The 15,181-nt window shown below is 68.8% G+C and overlaps 2 protein-coding genes across 2 annotated transcripts; one reads left to right on the forward strand and one right to left on the reverse strand.

The window, feature by feature from the left end:
* Positions 1–310: 310 nt before the first annotated feature.
* LOC135310953 (ras-related protein Rab-4B-like) lies at positions 311–3,256 on the forward strand (the record flags this gene model as incomplete). The annotated part of the gene is given in 6 exon segments (XM_064440086.1): positions 311–546; positions 656–701; positions 703–811; positions 900–995; positions 1,868–1,998; positions 2,117–3,256. Coding segments are annotated over 5 exon segments (603 nt in total), but the record flags the coding sequence as incomplete, so codon positions are not given.
* Positions 3,257–5,042: 1,786 nt separating this feature from the next.
* Positions 5,043–10,099, reverse strand: LOC135310945 (cytochrome P450 2G1-like). The gene is made up of 9 exons (XM_064440073.1): positions 9,880–10,099; positions 9,642–9,804; positions 7,791–7,940; positions 7,549–7,709; positions 7,275–7,451; positions 6,046–6,187; positions 5,765–5,952; positions 5,431–5,572; positions 5,043–5,342 (listed from the first exon to the last, which is right to left on the reverse strand). The coding sequence occupies exons 1-9, from the start codon at positions 10,045–10,047 to the stop codon at positions 5,161–5,163; spliced, it is 1,473 nt and encodes a 490-aa protein (XP_064296143.1). The 5' UTR covers positions 10,048–10,099; the 3' UTR covers positions 5,043–5,160.
* Between the last annotated feature and the right edge of the window lie 5,082 nt (positions 10,100–15,181).

Genomic DNA, 15,181 nt, shown 5'->3' on the forward strand with positions numbered 1-15,181 from the left:
CAGACCCTTCACCCCCTCAAAACCCTTCTCGGGGGGGGTCCAAAACCGCCCACAGAGTTCGAGGTGCGGGGTCTGGGCGGGGGGTGACGGCTGCCCCGGCCCCGCTGCTCCCAGGCACGAGCCGTCGCCCCCCTGGGCCCCGCCGGCAGCTCATCTTTAGGGGGTGTCGGGACGGGACCGCGTGGAATCGCCTCGCCCTGGGGGTCCCGCTTACCCAGGTCCCTTTGTAAAGCCAAGCTTAACCCCCTCGGCGAACCGGGGGCGAAATAAATACCGGCTCCTTTGCCTGAGGCGAGGCTCCTAAATTAAAAGACGCCGGTTTAAGCCCAGTCCTATCCCCGCCAGGCTCGGCTGCAGGGCTCCTCCCGCCTCCCTGGCAGCGCTGGGAGCCCCCAGCCCCCCCCAAACCCCGAGAGTCCGGGGATGGAGGGGGAGTTCCCTCTGCTCTAACCCTCTTCCGCCCCGCTCTTCCTCCCCGCTCAGGTCGGTGACTAGAAGCTACTACCGGGGCGCTGCCGGCGCGCTCCTCGTGTACGACATCACCAGGTGGGTGGCAGCATCCGCACCCCTCCCTTCCCCCCCACAAAATTCCTCAATACCGAGGAAAATCAGGGCTCAGCAACATCCCCGCACCCTCCTCTTCCTCCCCATCCAGCCGGGAGACCTACAACGCTCTGACCAACTGGCTGACGGACGCCCGCCACCCTCGCCAGCCCCAACATCGTCATCATCCTCTGCGGGAACAAGAAAGACTTAGACGCCGACCGGGAGGTGACGTTCCTGGAGGCTTCGCGCTTCGCCCAAGAGAACGGTGAGGGGGTGCGGGGGGACGCGGCGGCTCCCGCCGCCGTCCCGGGGCTCGCGGCGGCGGAGGGTGACGAGCCCTTGGTGCTCGCCAGAGCTCATGTTCCTGGAGACCAGCGCCCTGACGGGGGAGAACGTGGAGGAAGCCTTCTTGAAATGCGCGAGGACCATACTGAACAAAATCGAGTCGGGTACGGCGGCGGTGATGCGGCTTCGCTGGGGTGGGGAGGGGGGCTTGGGGTGCTGGGGTCGGTGGGGGAGGGGTTTGGGTCCCTGAAACGGCGGGGGCTTGGGGCCCTTGGCGGGGGTTTGGGGTCCAGGTGGAGGTTTGAGTCCTGGGGATGGGAGTTTGGGGTGCTGGGGTCGGTGGGGGAGGGTTTGGGTCCCTGAAACGGCGGGGGCTTGGGGTCCTTGGCGGGGGCTTGGGGTCCTTGGCGGGGGTTTGGGGTCCAGGTGGAGGTTTGAGTCCTGGGGATGGGGGTTTGGGGTGCCGGGGTCGGTGGGGGAGGGTTTGGGGCCCTTGGCGGGGGTTTGGGGTCCAGGTGGAGGTTTGAGTCCTGGGGAGGGGGTTTGGGGTGCCGGGGTTGGTGGGGGAGGGTTTGGGGCCCTGAAATGGCGGGGGTTTGGGGCCATTGGTGGGGGTTTGGGATCCTGAGGTCGGAGGTCTGGGATACCAGGGAATTTGGGATCCCAGGGGATGGAAATTTTGGATCCTTGGCAGGGGTTTGGGATCCTGGTGGGGTTTTGACTCCTGGGGATGGGGGTTTGGGATGCCGGGGTCGGTGGGGGGGAGGGTTTTGGGTCCCTGAAATGGGGAGGTTTGGGTCCTTGGCAGGGGTTTGGGGTCCCGGGGATGGAAGTTTGGGATCCTTGGCAGGGGTTTGGGGTCCCGGGGACGGAAGTTTTGGATCCTTGGTGGGGGTTTGGGGTCCCAGGGATGGAAGTTTGGGATCCTGGGCAGGGGTTTGGGGTCCCGGGGACGGAGATTCGGGATCCTGGGCAGAGGTTATTGCATCCCAACGGAGCTTTTCCCCCCTTCCCCGGGCTTTTCCCGTCCCCGCAGGCGAACTTGACCCGGAGAGGATGGGCTCAGGGATCCAGTACGGCGACGCCTCGCTCCGCCAGCTGCGGCAGCCCCGGGGGGCCCAGGCGCAGAGCCGCCAGCAGTGCAGTTGCTGAGTTCCTGCGCCCAAGGTGAGACCCCCACCCAGCTCAGCGCCGGGGAGGCGGCCTCGGATCGCTCCCCCCCCTGCCCCGCTAAAAACCTCTTTCTCTCCTTTTTTTATTTCAATTTTTCCTCGCCTGTCGCCAGGACCACGTGCCTCGCTCGCCAAGCCCCCCCCCCCGCCACCCCTTCCCCTCTTCCCCAGGAGCTCCCCCCCACCCCTTCATCCGCCCCCTCCCCATCCGAGAAGCCCCGGGGGACTCTCAAGTTTACCTCTGTGGCAAACGCCTTGTTTTGATTGTATTTGACCGAGGTGGCTTCTGTCAAACACTCCTCGCCCGCTGCTCGTGTCCTCCCCCACCCCCCCGACGGCCGCCGTGGCTTCTTGTGTGTCTCCCCCCTCCCCACCCCGCGCAGGTTGGGTTTCTTTCAAAGAAAAAAAAACAAAAACCAAGAAATAACCCCAAAAACCCTCCTCTGAGATGCTACTGGCAGCATTTCAGGGGTGGGGGGGTTGGGGGTGCCTGAATGAAGGGGGGAGGGGGGGTCCTTGCCTCGCCCTGGGGGAGGGGATGGTCCCCCCGCAGCGTGGCATGAGAAGTGGGGGGCCCTCGTCCCCAAGCGCTGCGGGGCTGGGGAGATTTTGGGGGGGGGGGGTGTCCCAGCCCAGCCCCCCCTGGGTTTTGCCTTTATTTTTTTCCATGTGTGGTCTCCGTTTTGCATTTCTGACCCCCACCCCTTGAGAGAAAAGGTGGGGGTTTTTAGGGTGGGGGTGGGGAAATGATGTCATCAGACCCTCCGCCGTCATATGGGGGGGGGGGGTCTTCACTTGCCTGTGCTGGGAGCTGCTTGCCTGTCCCTAACCCCCCCCCCCCCGCCTCCCAGCGAGGAGAAACCCATGGAGGGGGGGGGGTTGACTGATTCAGGGGAGGGTCCCCAGGCCCCTACAGGGGCTCTGACCCCCCCTTCCCCCCCCCTCCCCACCCCCCCACTTTGGGGACAGCGTCTCCCTTCAGCTCCGTCCGCCCCCAGCCCACTCCCCGCCCCCCACCCCAGGCTCCGGGGCGGGGGGGGGCGTGTTTCTTTCTGCTTTCTTCGTGTTATTTATTGCACTTGCCAGGGTTGGGGGGCCTGGGGGGGGCGGGGGGGGCCGGGGCTGCGTCCCTGGTGGGTTTGGTTTTTTTTCTCTGGAAAAGATAAAAAAAAAAAAACACAAAAAAGCAAGTTTCCGTCTTCTCCAGGCTGTGAAAATGTGATTCTCGTACATAAAGTATTAATGTTTTCCAGTGCGCGGCTCTGCTGCCTGTTTTGGGGGGGGGGGGGGGCTGCGATGGGGTCCGTGCGCCCCAAATTCCCCCCCCCCAGGTGCTGTTGGGGTGCGGGGGTGGGTTTGGGCCCCCCTTCCCCCCCTCCCCCCCAAGTGCAGCCTTTTTGTGCCATGATATTGGGGCTGGGGGCCGCGTGCCACCTCCTCTGTCACCCTTGGGTGCTCCCCTCTGCCCCCCCTCCCCCACAAGTCGGGGGGGGTGGGGGACACCCCAAATCCCCCCCTTTCCACATCCAATGGGTGATGTCTGGTTGGGGGGGGGGGGGGTGGTGGGCAGGGAAACATGGGTTGATCATTAACCCCCCCACCCCCCCCGACCCCCCACCCACCCCCCCAGTGCTGTTGGCAAACAGCCGCAGGGCAATGGCACCGGGGCCTCTGTCTGCCCGTCCTGGGGCGTCTGGGGTGCCTGAGCCCCCCCGGGGACCACAGCCCTGCTAAAACCTTTGGGGTTATTTAATTGGGGGGGGGTCTTATAGCGGGGGGGGGGGGGGCTTATATAGTGAGGGGGGGGTCCTATCCATCGAGGCGAGCGGGGTGCTGAGCATCATCTGGCCCCTTTTCATCCAGAAAGTGGTGGCGGGTTGAAGGTTTTGGGGGATTCCTTGAAGTTTTTTTTTTGGGGGGGGGGGGGGGGGTCGCGGGCCCAGCCCTGGGGGCGGGGCTGTGCAAACACTTAATGATTAATCAGCAATCGATAAGCGAGGGCGAAGCGCCCGCCGCGATTAATAGTCAATAATTAAGCGCCCGGCGTGATCAATAAGCGTGTGTGTGTCCCCCCCCCTTGCACCCCGTGTCCCCCTGCTTTTGCCCGCAGCCCCCCGCCCCTGGGGGGACCCCGAGCCCTCAGTCCCAAAGCAGAGCCGGGGGGGGGGGGGGGGAGGAGGAGGAGGAGGCTGAAGGCATTGGCAGCCCCTCTGTGCAGCCTCATGCTGCATCCTGCCCCTCGGGCTTTGCATGGCCTTGCACGCTTGGCTGGGGGCTTTTGCACGCCTTTGCACCGTGTCTGCTCGGCCGTGGCCTTTGCGTGGCCTTGCACACTCGGCTGCGTCCTTTGCACGGCCTTGCACAGCTCTGCACACTCGGCTGGAGGCTCTGCACAGCCTTGCACGCTCAGCTGGGGGCCTTTGCACAGCCTTGCATGCTTAGCTGGGGCTTTTGCATGGCTTTGCACCGTGTCTGCTCGGCTGGGGCCTTTGTATGGCCTTGCACACTCAGCTTAGGGGCCTTGCACAGCCTTTGCACGGCTCTTCATGCTCGGCTGGGGCCTTTGCACAGCCTTGCACGGCCTTTGCATGGCCTTGCACACTCAGCTGGGGGCCTTTGCACGGCCTTGCACGGCTCTCCACGCTCGGCTGGGGTCCTTGCACGGCCTTGCACACTCAGCTGGGGGCCTTTGCACGGCTCTCCACGCTCGGCTGGGGTCCTTGCACGGCCTTGCACACTCAGCTGGGGGCCTTTGCACGGCTCTCCACGCTCGGCTGGGGTCCTTGCACGGCCTTGCACACTCAGCTGGGGGCCTTTGCACGGCTCTCCACGCTCGGCTGGGGTCCTTGCACGGCCTTGCACACTCAGCTGGGGGCCTTTGCACGGCCTTGCACGCTCGGCTGGGGTACGGGGGCGGGGGGGGGGCGGGCAGGTCGTGCACCATCCCCCCACACCCTGCATCCCCCCGCGGTGATGTTGGGGGTCCCGGACCCCCACCCCGACCCACCCCCCACCCCCGGAGGGTGACGCCTCAACCCATTCATTTTTCCTGGAGCCTTTATGGGGTGGGCGCCCGCCCCGCGGAGGGGGGTCCCGGTGCCAGGGGAGGGGTCCCCGGTGCCGGGGGGGGGGGTCCCCGCTTTCGGGGGGGCGGGTCTCAGCGGGGCACCACGCGCAGCTGGTACAGGGGGGGGATGTTGGCGAAGCCGCTCTCCAGCGGGGCCGTGGGCAGCTGCGCCGGCGGCACCAGCGGCTGCAGCCGAAAGCTCTGTAGGATGGTGGTGAGGAAGAGGAAGAGCTCCATCCTCGCCAAGGCCTCCCCCAGGCACACCCGCCTCCCTGCAAGGGTGGGGGGGGGGTCAGCGGGAGGGTGGGGGACCCCCCGGGGGTCTGGGGGACCCCCCCCGCCCCCCTGCAGCGGCGGTACCTGAGGAGAAGGGGACGAAGGCCTCGTTCCTCTTGAAGCAGCCGTTTTCGTCCAGGAAGTTTGTGGGGTCGAAGGTTTCGGGGTGTTTGTAGGCGGAGGGGTCGTGCAGGACGGAGCTGAGCAGGGGGTACACCTCGGTGTCCTGGGGGGCCGTGGGGGGGCGTCAGTGGTGGGGCAGGGAAGCATGCACGGGAAAGCATGCACGGAGCAGTGCAAATGGAGCAGCGTTGCATGGAGCAGCGTTGCATGGAGCAGTGTGCTCAGGGACGCATGCACGGAGCAGTGCAAAGGCAGCAGCGTGCACAGGGATAGCATCCCCAAACCCCGCTGGCACCTTGGGGATGAGGTAGCCACGGAAGAAGGTGTCCCGGGTGACGAGGTGGGGGACGTTCATGGGGATGAGGTCGCTGCAACGCTGGATCTCATGGATGACGGCGTCCGTGTACGGCATCTGGCTCCGGTCCTCGATGTTGGGGGGCCGGTCGCAGCCGATCACCCGCTCGATCTCCTCGTACACCTTCTCTGCAGCGGGTGGGGGTCCCGCTCAGTGCCGGGGTGGGGGGCCGGGGCAGGGGTGGCCGTGGTGGGGGCGGGGCAGGGGTGCACCCCACTTACCTTGCACGGCGGGGTGCTTCATCAGCATGAGGAAGCCGTACCGCAGTGTGGAGCTGACGGTCTCGGTGCCAGCGAAGAAGAGGTTGAGCGTGGTCAGCTCCAGGTTCTCCATGTTGAACTCGGACGAGGGGTTGTCCTTCTCCTGGGGACGGGGTGACACACGCACACGCGCGCGTGCAAGTGAGCTGGGGCAGGCGGGGCGGCACCCCAGGGTGCGCAACAACTGGGTGCACGGAGAGCCCTGGGGTGTGCAAACAACTGGGTGCACGGAGAGCCCTGGGGTGTGCAAACAACTGGGTGCACAGGAGCACCCCAGGGTGTGCCCAAGCAGGCCAGGGTGCATGGGAGCACCCCAGGGTGTGCAAACAACTGGGTGCACGGAGAGCCCTGGGGTGTGCAAACAACTGGGTGCACAGGAGCACCCCAGGGTGGGCCCAAGGGAGCACCCCAGGGTGGGCACAAGGGAGCACCCCGGGGTGTGCCCAAGTAGGCCAGGGTGCACGGGAGCACCCCAGGGTGTGCCCAAGCAGGCCAGGGTGCATGGGAGCACCCCAGGGTGTGCAAACAACTGGGTGCACGGAGAGCCCTGGGGTGTGCAAACAACTGGGTGCACAGGAGCACCCCAGGGTGTGCAAACAACTGGGTGCACGGGAGCACCCCGGGGTGTGCCCAAGCAGGCCAGGGTGCATGAGAGCACCCCAGGGTGTGCAAACAAGCTGGGTGCACGGAGAGCCCTGGGGTGTGCCCAAGCAGGCCAGGGTGCACGGGAACACCCCGGGGTTGTGCTCAAGGGAGCTGGGGTGCATGGGATCACCCCAGGGTGCACAAGCAAGCTGGGTGCACAGGAGCACCCCAGGGTTGTGTGCAAGCAAGCCAGGGTGCAAGGGATCACCCAAGGGTGTGCACAAGCAGGCTGGGTGCTGGGGAGCACCCCAGGGTGGGCACAAGGGCACCAGGGTGCACGGGAGCATCCCCCCCAGGTGTGCACAAGCAGGCTGGGTGCACAGGAGCACCCCAGGGTGGGCCCAAGGGAGCACCCCAGGGTGGGCACAAGGGCGCCGGGGTGCACAGGAGCACCCCAGGGTGGGCCCAAGGGAGCACCCCAGGGTGGGCACAAGGGAGCACCCCAGGGTGGGCACAAGGGAGCCGGGGTGCACAGGAGCACCCCAGGGTGGGCACAAGGGCGCTGGGGTGCCCGGGAGCACCCTGGGGTGCAGGGCCCCCCCCACCTTCTCCATCTGGAGCAGGAAGCAGTCGATGAAGTCCCGCGGGAGCCCGGGTTCCAGGGTCTCGGCGTTCCTCCGCACCCGCCGGGCGATGAAGCTCCTCATCCTCGCCAGCAGCCGCGGGATCCTGGTGTGGGGGCCCGGGAAGTACTTGAGGAAGGTCTCGGCCATCTCATAAAACTGCGGGCGAGGTGGGGGGGTGGGTGTGGGTTCAACGGCGGTGTCAGACCCCCCCTGCACCCCCCCCCACCCATCGCACCCCCCCACCCAGCCCCACCTGCGACCAGGGGGTGCTGAGCTCCCGAAAGCTGTCGTTCATCATCTGGAGCAGCTCCAGGAATTCCTTATCCCGGTAATCGAAGCGATTCCCGAAGACGATGGAGCAGATGATGTTGGAGACGGCGCAGCTCAACAGGTACGTGGGGTCGAAAGGCTGCCCTGGGTGGGGGGGTGGGGGGGGTTGTCAGCACCCAAGGGTGGGGGGATGCGGAGTTACCCCCCCCCGCCCCGCCCCGGTACCTTGGGTGCTGCGCAGCTCCTGCAGCAGGATCTGGGCTTCCTCCTGGATCCGGCCCTCGATGCTTTTCCGACCCATCCCAAAATCCCGCAGCACCGTCAGGGAGAAGCGGCGCAGCTGGCGCCAGCGCTCCCCGTTGGAGAAGACCACCCCTGGGTGGGGGGTGAAGGGGTGAGCACCCCATGGGGAGGGGGCACCCAGCAGGGGATGAGGGAGCACCCCGTGGTGGGATGGGGAGTGCCCCGTGGGGAGGGGGCACCCATCAGGGGATGAGGGAGCACCCCATGGGGAGGGGGCACCCATCAGGGGAGGGGGGAGCACCCTGTGGGGAGGGGGCACCCATCAGGGGATGAGGGAGCACCCTGTGGGGAGGGGGCACCCATCAGGGGAGGGGGGAGCACCCCGTGGGAAGGGGGCACCCAGCAGGGGATGAGGGAGCACCCCATGGGGAGGGGGCACCCATCAGGGGAGGGGGGAGCGCCCCGTGGGGAGGGGGCACCCAGCAGGGGATGAGGGAGCACCCCATGGGGAGGGGGCACCCAGCAGGGGATGAGGGAGCACCCTGTGGGGAGGGGGCACCCATCAGGGGAGGGGGGAGCACCCCATGGGAAGGGGGCACCCAGCAGGGGATGAGGGAGCACCCCATGGGGAGGGGGCACCCAGCAGGGGATGAGGGAGCACCCTGTGGGGAGGGGGCACCCATCAGGGGAGGGGGGAGCACCCCATGGGAAGGGGGCACCCAGCAGGGGATGAGGGAGCACCCCGTGGGGAGGGGGCACCCAGCAGGGGATGAGGGAGCACCCCGTGGGGAGGGGGCACCCAGCAGGGGATGAGGGAGCACCCTGTGGGGAGGGGGCACCCAGCAGGGGAGGGGGGAGCACCCCGTGGGGAGGGGGCACCCAGCAGGGGATGGGGGAGCACCCCGTGGGGAGGGGGCACCCAGCAGGGGATGAGGGAGCACCCTGTGGGGAGGGGGCACCCAGCAGGGGAGGGGGGAGCGCCCCGTGGGGAGGGGGCACCCAGCAGGGGAGGGGGGAGCACCCCGTGGGGAGGGGGCACCCAGCAGGGGATGAGGGAGCACCCTGTGGGGAGGGGGCACCCAGCAGGGGAGGGGGGAGCACCCCATGGGGAGGGGGCACCCAGCAGGGGATGAGGGAGCACCCTGTGGGGAGGGGGCACCCAGCAGGGGAGGGGGGAGCACCCCGTGGGGAGGGGGCACCCAGCAGGGGATGGGGGAGCACCCCGTGGGGAGGGGGCACCCAGCAGGGGAGGGGGGAGCGCCCCGTTGGGGAGGGGACACCCAGCAGGGGAGGGGGAAGACCCCAGCAAGGTGGCAGGGCACCCCATGGTGTAAGGGGGCTGAGCACCCCTCGGTGTAAGGGGGATGAGCACCCCTCGGGGCAGGGGGCTGAGCACCCCTCGGTGTAAGGGGGGTGAGCACCCCTCGGGGCAGGGGGCTGAGCACCCCTCGGTGTAAGGGGGGTGAGCACCCCTCGGGGCAGGGGGCTGAGCACCCCTCGGTGTAAGGGGGGTGAGCACCCCTCGGGGCAGGGGGCTGAGCACCCCTCGGTGTAAGGGGGGTGAGCACCCCTCGGGGCAGGGGGATGAGCACCCCCAGTGTAAGGGGGGGTGAGCACCCCTCGGGGCAGGGGGCTGAGCACCCCTCGGTGTAAGGGGGGTGAGCACCCCTCGGTGTAAGGGGGGTGAGCACCCCTCGGGGCAGGGGGCTGAGCACCCCTCGGGGCAGGGGGATGAGCACCCCTCGGGGCAGGGGGATGAGCACCCCCAGTGTAAGGGGGATGAGCACCCCTCGGGGCAGGGGGGCGAGCACCCACCGGCTCAGCACCCCTCACCGTGCCCGCGGAAGGTCTCCTCCACCGTCGGCATGCGCCCCCGGCCCGCGAAGGCGTCGCCGTTCTCCACCAGCGCCTCCCGCACCGCCTCGTGCCCCCGCAGCACCACCACGCGCCGCGAGCCCAGGTACACGGTGAACACGGGGCCGTAGGTCTGGCTCAGCTGGGGGCGGGGGACACGATGATGGGGGGGGTGACGCCGAGGGTCCCCAACCCACCCACCCACCCACCCGCTCACCTTCAGCAGGGACTGGAGGGTGTGGGAGGGCGAGATCTGCAGGAGGTTACCCACGAGGGGCAGCGCCGGGGGGCCGGGGGGCAGCAGGGCCCGTCGCCCCCGTCGCGAGGCGAGGAAGAGGAGGAGGGCGAGCAGCAGGAGGAAGGTGACGGTCCCGCTCAGCTCCATGGCGGTGCCGCCCGCGCTGCCGTGTCCACCCTCGGCCGCCCGCCGCTATTTATACGCCGGCCGGGGCGGTTGCACAAGCCGTCGTGTCCCGTGGTGGGGCCACGCCTCGGCCGCGGCCACCGGCCCCACGCACGGCCCCATGTCCCCACGCACAGTCCCGTGTCCCCACGCTCAGCCCCGTGTCCCCACGCACGGCCCCGTGTCCCCACGCACAGCCCCGTGTCCCCACGCACGGCCCCGTGTCCCCACGCACAGTCCCGTGTCCCCACGCACGGCCCCGTGTCCCCACGCACAGTCCCATGTCCCCACGCAGAGTCCCGTGTCCCCACGCTTGGCCCCGTGTCCCCACGCTCAGCCCCGTGTCCCCACGCACAGTCCCGTGTCCCCACGCACGGCCCCGTGTCCCCACGCACGGCCCCGTGTCCCCACGCACAGTCCCGTGTCCCCACGCATGGCCCCGTGTCCCCACGCACGGCCCCGTGTCCCCACGCTCAGCCCCGTGTCCCCACGCACGGCCCCGTGTCCCCACACACAGTCCCGTGTCCCCACGCACGGCCCCGTGTCCCCACGCACGGCCCCGTGTCCCCACGCATGGCCCCGTGTCCCCACGCTCGGCCCCGTGTCCCCACGCACGGTCCCGTGTCCCCACGCATGGCCCCGTGTCCCCACGCACGGCCCCGTGTCCCCACGCTCGGCCCCGTGTCCCCACACACAGTCCCGTGTCCCCACGCACGGCCCCGTGTCCCCACGCACGGCCCCGTGTCCCCACACACAGTCCCGTGTCCCCACGCACGGCCCCGTGTCCCCACGCTCAGCCCCGTGTCCCCACGCACAGCCCCGTGTCCCCACGCTCGGCCCCGTGTCCCCACGCACAGTCCCGTGTCCCCATGCATGGCCCCGTGTCCCCGTGCGTGTCCCCGTGCCCTGGCGCGTGTCCCCGTGCCCACCCTGCACTTCGGGGTGCCCAACGGGGCGTACCCCAGTGCCAGCCGGCCCGGTGGCCCCACGCCCCCCACACTGGGGTGGGCAGCGAGGAGGAGGAGGAGGAGGCAGGTGGGTGCCCACCAGCGCCCGGCGCGGGGGCTGTCGCGGCACCGGCTCCCCGGGGCACTGGCCACCGCCGGCGGGTGTTGCACAACGGGCCCGGCCCTCGCACGTGGGCCGTGGGGTGACAGAGCTGCGGCAGCACCTGGTGTGCAAACACGGGCTCCCGGGCGGGCACGGGGCTGCCGGCCTGCACGTGCACGGCCCCGTGCCCCTCGTGCGTGGCCCCGTGCCCCGCGCCCTGTCCCCGTGCCCTCGTGCGTGGCCCCGTGCCCCGCGCCCTGTCCCCGTGCCCTCGTGCGTGACCCGCGCCTCAATGCATGTCCCTGGGACCCTCGTGTGTGTCCCTGTGCCCCTCGTGCGTGTCCCCGTACCCTCGTGCGTGTCCCTGTGCCCCTCGTGTGTGTCCCTGTGCCCCTCGTGCGTGTCCCCGTACCCTCGTGCGTGTCCCTGTGCCCCTCGTGTGTGTCCCTGTGCCCCTCGTGTGTGTCCCTGTGCCCCTCGTGTGTGTCCCTGTGCCCCTCGTGCGTGTCCCCATACCCTCGTGCGTGTCCCCGTACCCTCGTGTGTGTCCCTGTGCCCCTCGTGTGTGTCCCCGTACCCTCGTGCGTGTCCCCGTACCCTCGTGCGTGTCCCCGTACCCTCGTGTGTGTCCCTGTGCCCCTCGTGTGTGTCCCTGTGCCCCTCGTGCGTGTCCCCGTACCCTCGTGCGTGTCCCTGTGCCCCTCGTGTGTGTCCCTGTGCCCCTCGTGCGTGTCCCCGTACCCTCGTGTGTGTCCCTGTGCCCCTCGTGTGTGTCCCTGTGCCCCTCGTGCGTGTCCCCGTGCCCCTCGTGCGTGTCCCCGTACCCTCGTGCGTGTCCCCGTGCCCTCGTGTGTGTCCCCGTACCCTCGTGCGTGTCCCTGTGCCCCTCGTGTGTGTCCCCGTACCCTCGTGCGTGTCCCTGTGCCCCTCGTGCATGTCCCCGTGCCCCTCGTGCGTGTCCCCGTACCCTCGTGCGTGTCCCCGTACCCTCGTGTGTGTCCCTGTGCCCCTCGTGTGTGTCCCCGTACCCTCGTGCGTGTCCCCGTACCCTCGTGCGTGTCCCCGTACCCTCGTGTGTGTCCCTGTGCCCCTCGTGCGTGTCCCCATACCCTCGTGTGTGTCCCTGTGCCCCTCGTGTGTGTCCCCGTACCCTCGTGTGTGTCCCTGTGCCCCTCGTGTGTGTCCCCATACCCTCGTGTGTGTCCCTGTGCCCCTCGTGTGTGTCCCTGTGCCCCTCGTGTGTGTCCCCGTACCCTCGTGCGTGTCCCTGTACCCTCGTGTGTGTCCCTGTGCCCCTCGTGTGTGTCCCCGTACCCTCGTGCGTGTCCCTGTGCCCCTCGTGCATGTCCCCGTGCCCCTCGTGCGTGTCCCCGTACCCTCGTGCGTGTCCCCGTACCCTCGTGTGTGTCCCTGTGCCCCTCGTGCGTGTCCCCGTACCCTCGTGCGTGTCCCTGTGCCCCTCGTGTGTGTCCCTGTGCCCCTCGTGCGTGTCCCCGTACCCTCGTGTGTGTCCCTGTGCCCCTCGTGCGTGTCCCCGTACCCTCGTGCGTGTCCCCGTGCCCCTCGTGCGTGTCCCCGTACCCTCGTGCGTGTCCCTGTGCCCCTCGTGCATGTCCCCGTGCCCCTCGTGCGTGTCCCCGTACCCTCGTGCGTGTCCCTGTGCCCCTCGTGTGTGTCCCCGTACCCTCGTGCGTGTCCCTGTGCCCCTCGTGCATGTCCCCGTACCCTCGTGCGTGTCCCCGTACCCTCGTGCGTGTCCCCGTGCCCCTCGTGTGTGTCCCTGTGCCCCTCGTGCGTGTCCCCGTACCCTCGTGCGTGTCCCCGTACCCTCGTGTGTGTCCCTGTACCCTCGTGCGTGTCCCCGTACCCTCGTGTGTGTCCCCGTAACCTCGTGTGTGTCCCTGTACCCTCGTGCGTGTCCCTGTACCCTCGTGCGTGTCCCCGTACCCTCGTGCGTGTCCCCGTACCCTCGTGTGTGTCCCTGTACCCTCGTGTGTGTCCCCGTACCCTCGTGCGTGTCCCCGTACCCTCGTGTGTGTCCCCGTACCCTCGTGTGTGTCCCCGTACCCTCGTGCGTGTCCCCGTACCCTCGTGCGTGTCCCCGTACCCTCGTGTGTGTCCCCGTGCCCCTCGTGTGTGTCCCCGTACCCTCGTGCGTGTCCCCGTACCCTCGTGCGTGTCCCCGTGCCCCTCGTGCGTGTCCCCGTACCCTCGTGTGTGTCCCTGTGCCCCTCGTGTGTGTCCCTGTACCCTCGTGTGTGTCCCCGTACCCTCGTGCGTGTCCCCGTACCCTCGTGCGTGTCCCCGTACCCTCGTGTGTGTCCCTGTGCCCCTCGTGTGTGTCCCCGTACCCTCGTGCGTGTCCCTGTACCCTCGTGCGTGTCCCCGTGCCCCTCGTGCGTGTCCCCGTACCCTCGTGCGTGTCCCTGTACCCTCGTGTGTGTCCCCGTACCCTCGTGCGTGTCCCCGTACCCTCGTGCGTGTCCCCGTACCCTCGTGTGTGTCCCTGTGCCCCTCGTGCGTGTCCCCGTACCCTCGTGTGTGTCCCCGTACCCTCGTGTGTGTCCCTGTGCCCCTCGTGCGTGTCCCCGTACCCTCGTGTGTGTCCCCGTACCCTCGTGTGTGTCCCTGTACCCTCGTGTGTGTCCCTGTGCCCCTCGTGCGTGTCCCCGTACCCTCGTGCGTGTCCCCGTACCCTCGTGTGTGTCCCTGTGCCCCTCGTGCGTGTCCCCGTACCCTCGTGCGTGTCCCCGTACCCTCGTGTGTGTCCCTGTGCCCCTCGTGCGTGTCCCCGTACCCTCGTGTGTGTCCCCGTACCCTCGTGCGTGTCCCCGTACCCTCGTGCGTGTCCCCGTACCCTCGTGTGTGTCCCTGTACCCTCGTGCGTGTCCCCATACCCTCGTGCGTGTCCCCGTACCCTCGTGCGTGTCCCCGTACCCTCGTGTGTGTCCCTGTACCCTCGTGCGTGTCCCCATACCCTCGTGCGTGTCCCCGTACCCTCGTGTGTGTCCCTGTACCCTCGTGCGTGTCCCCGTACCCTCGTGTGTGTCCCTGTACCCTCGTGCGTGTCCCCATACCCTCGTGCGTGTCCCCGTACCCTCGTGTGTGTCCCTGTACCCTCGTGCGTGTCCCCGTACCCTCGTGTGTGTCCCTGTACCCTCGTGCGTGTCCCCGTACCCTCGTGTGTGTCCCCGTACCCTCGTGCGTGTCCCCGTACCCTCGTGCGTGTCCCCGTACCCTCGTGTGTGTCCCTGTACCCTCGTGCGTGTCCCCGTACCCTCGTGCGTGTCCCCGTACCTCGTGCGTGTCCCCGTACCCTCGTGTGTGTCCCTGTGCCCCTCGTGCGTGTCCCCATACCCTCGTGCGTGTCCCCGTACCCTCGTGTGTGTCCCTGTACCCTCGTGCGTGTCCCCGTACCCTCGTGTGTGTCCCCGTACCCTCGTGTGTGTCCCCGTACCCTCGTGCGTGTCCCCGTACCCTCGTGCGTGTCCCTGTACCCTCGTGCGTGTCCCCATACCCTCGTGCGTGTCCCCGTACCCTCGTGTGTGTCCCCGTACCCTCGTGCGTGTCCCCGTACCCTCGTGCGTGTCCCCGTACCCTCGTGTGTGTCCCTGTGCCCCTCGTGCGTGTCCCCATACCCTCGTGCGTGTCCCCGTACCCTCGTGTGTGTCCCTGTGCCCCTCGTGCGTGTCCCCGTGCCCTCAATGCATGTCCCTGCACGGCGTGTCAGGGTGTGGCACGGCACAGAATGGCACGGCACAACGTGATGCAGCACGGCACGGCTGGGCACGGCTCGGCACGGCTCGGCACGGCTGGGCACGGCTCGGCACGGCTGGGCACGGCTCGGCACGGCTGGGCACGGCTGGGCACGGCTCGGCACGGCTCGGCACGGCTGGGCACGGCTGGGCACGGCTCGGCACGGCTGGGCACGGCTCGGCACGGCTCGGCACGGCTCGGCACGGCTCGGCACGGCTGGGCACGGCTGGGCATGGCTGGGCACGGCTCGGCACGGCTGGGCACGGCTCGGCACGGCTCGGCACGGCTCGGCACGGCTGGGCACGGCTGG

This window comes from Phalacrocorax carbo, unplaced genomic scaffold, assembly GCF_963921805.1.
Source record: "Phalacrocorax carbo unplaced genomic scaffold, bPhaCar2.1 SCAFFOLD_32, whole genome shotgun sequence".
NCBI lineage: Eukaryota > Metazoa > Chordata > Aves > Suliformes > Phalacrocoracidae > Phalacrocorax > Phalacrocorax carbo.

Excerpts from the sequence above, each read along its gene's own strand:
- LOC135310945 (XM_064440073.1), bottom strand. The coding sequence starts at position 10,047 with ATGGAGCTGAGCGGGACCGTCACCTTCCTCCTGCTGCTCGCCCTCCTC. Across the intron at positions 6,188-7,274 it reads TCCTGCTCCAGATGGAGAAG|GAGAAGGACAACCCCTCGTC; the intron begins GTGGGGGGGGCC and ends CCCCGTCCCCAG. Across the intron at positions 5,343-5,430 it reads CTTCGTCCCCTTCTCCTCAG|GGAGGCGGGTGTGCCTGGGG; the intron begins GTACCGCCGCTG and ends CCACCCTTGCAG.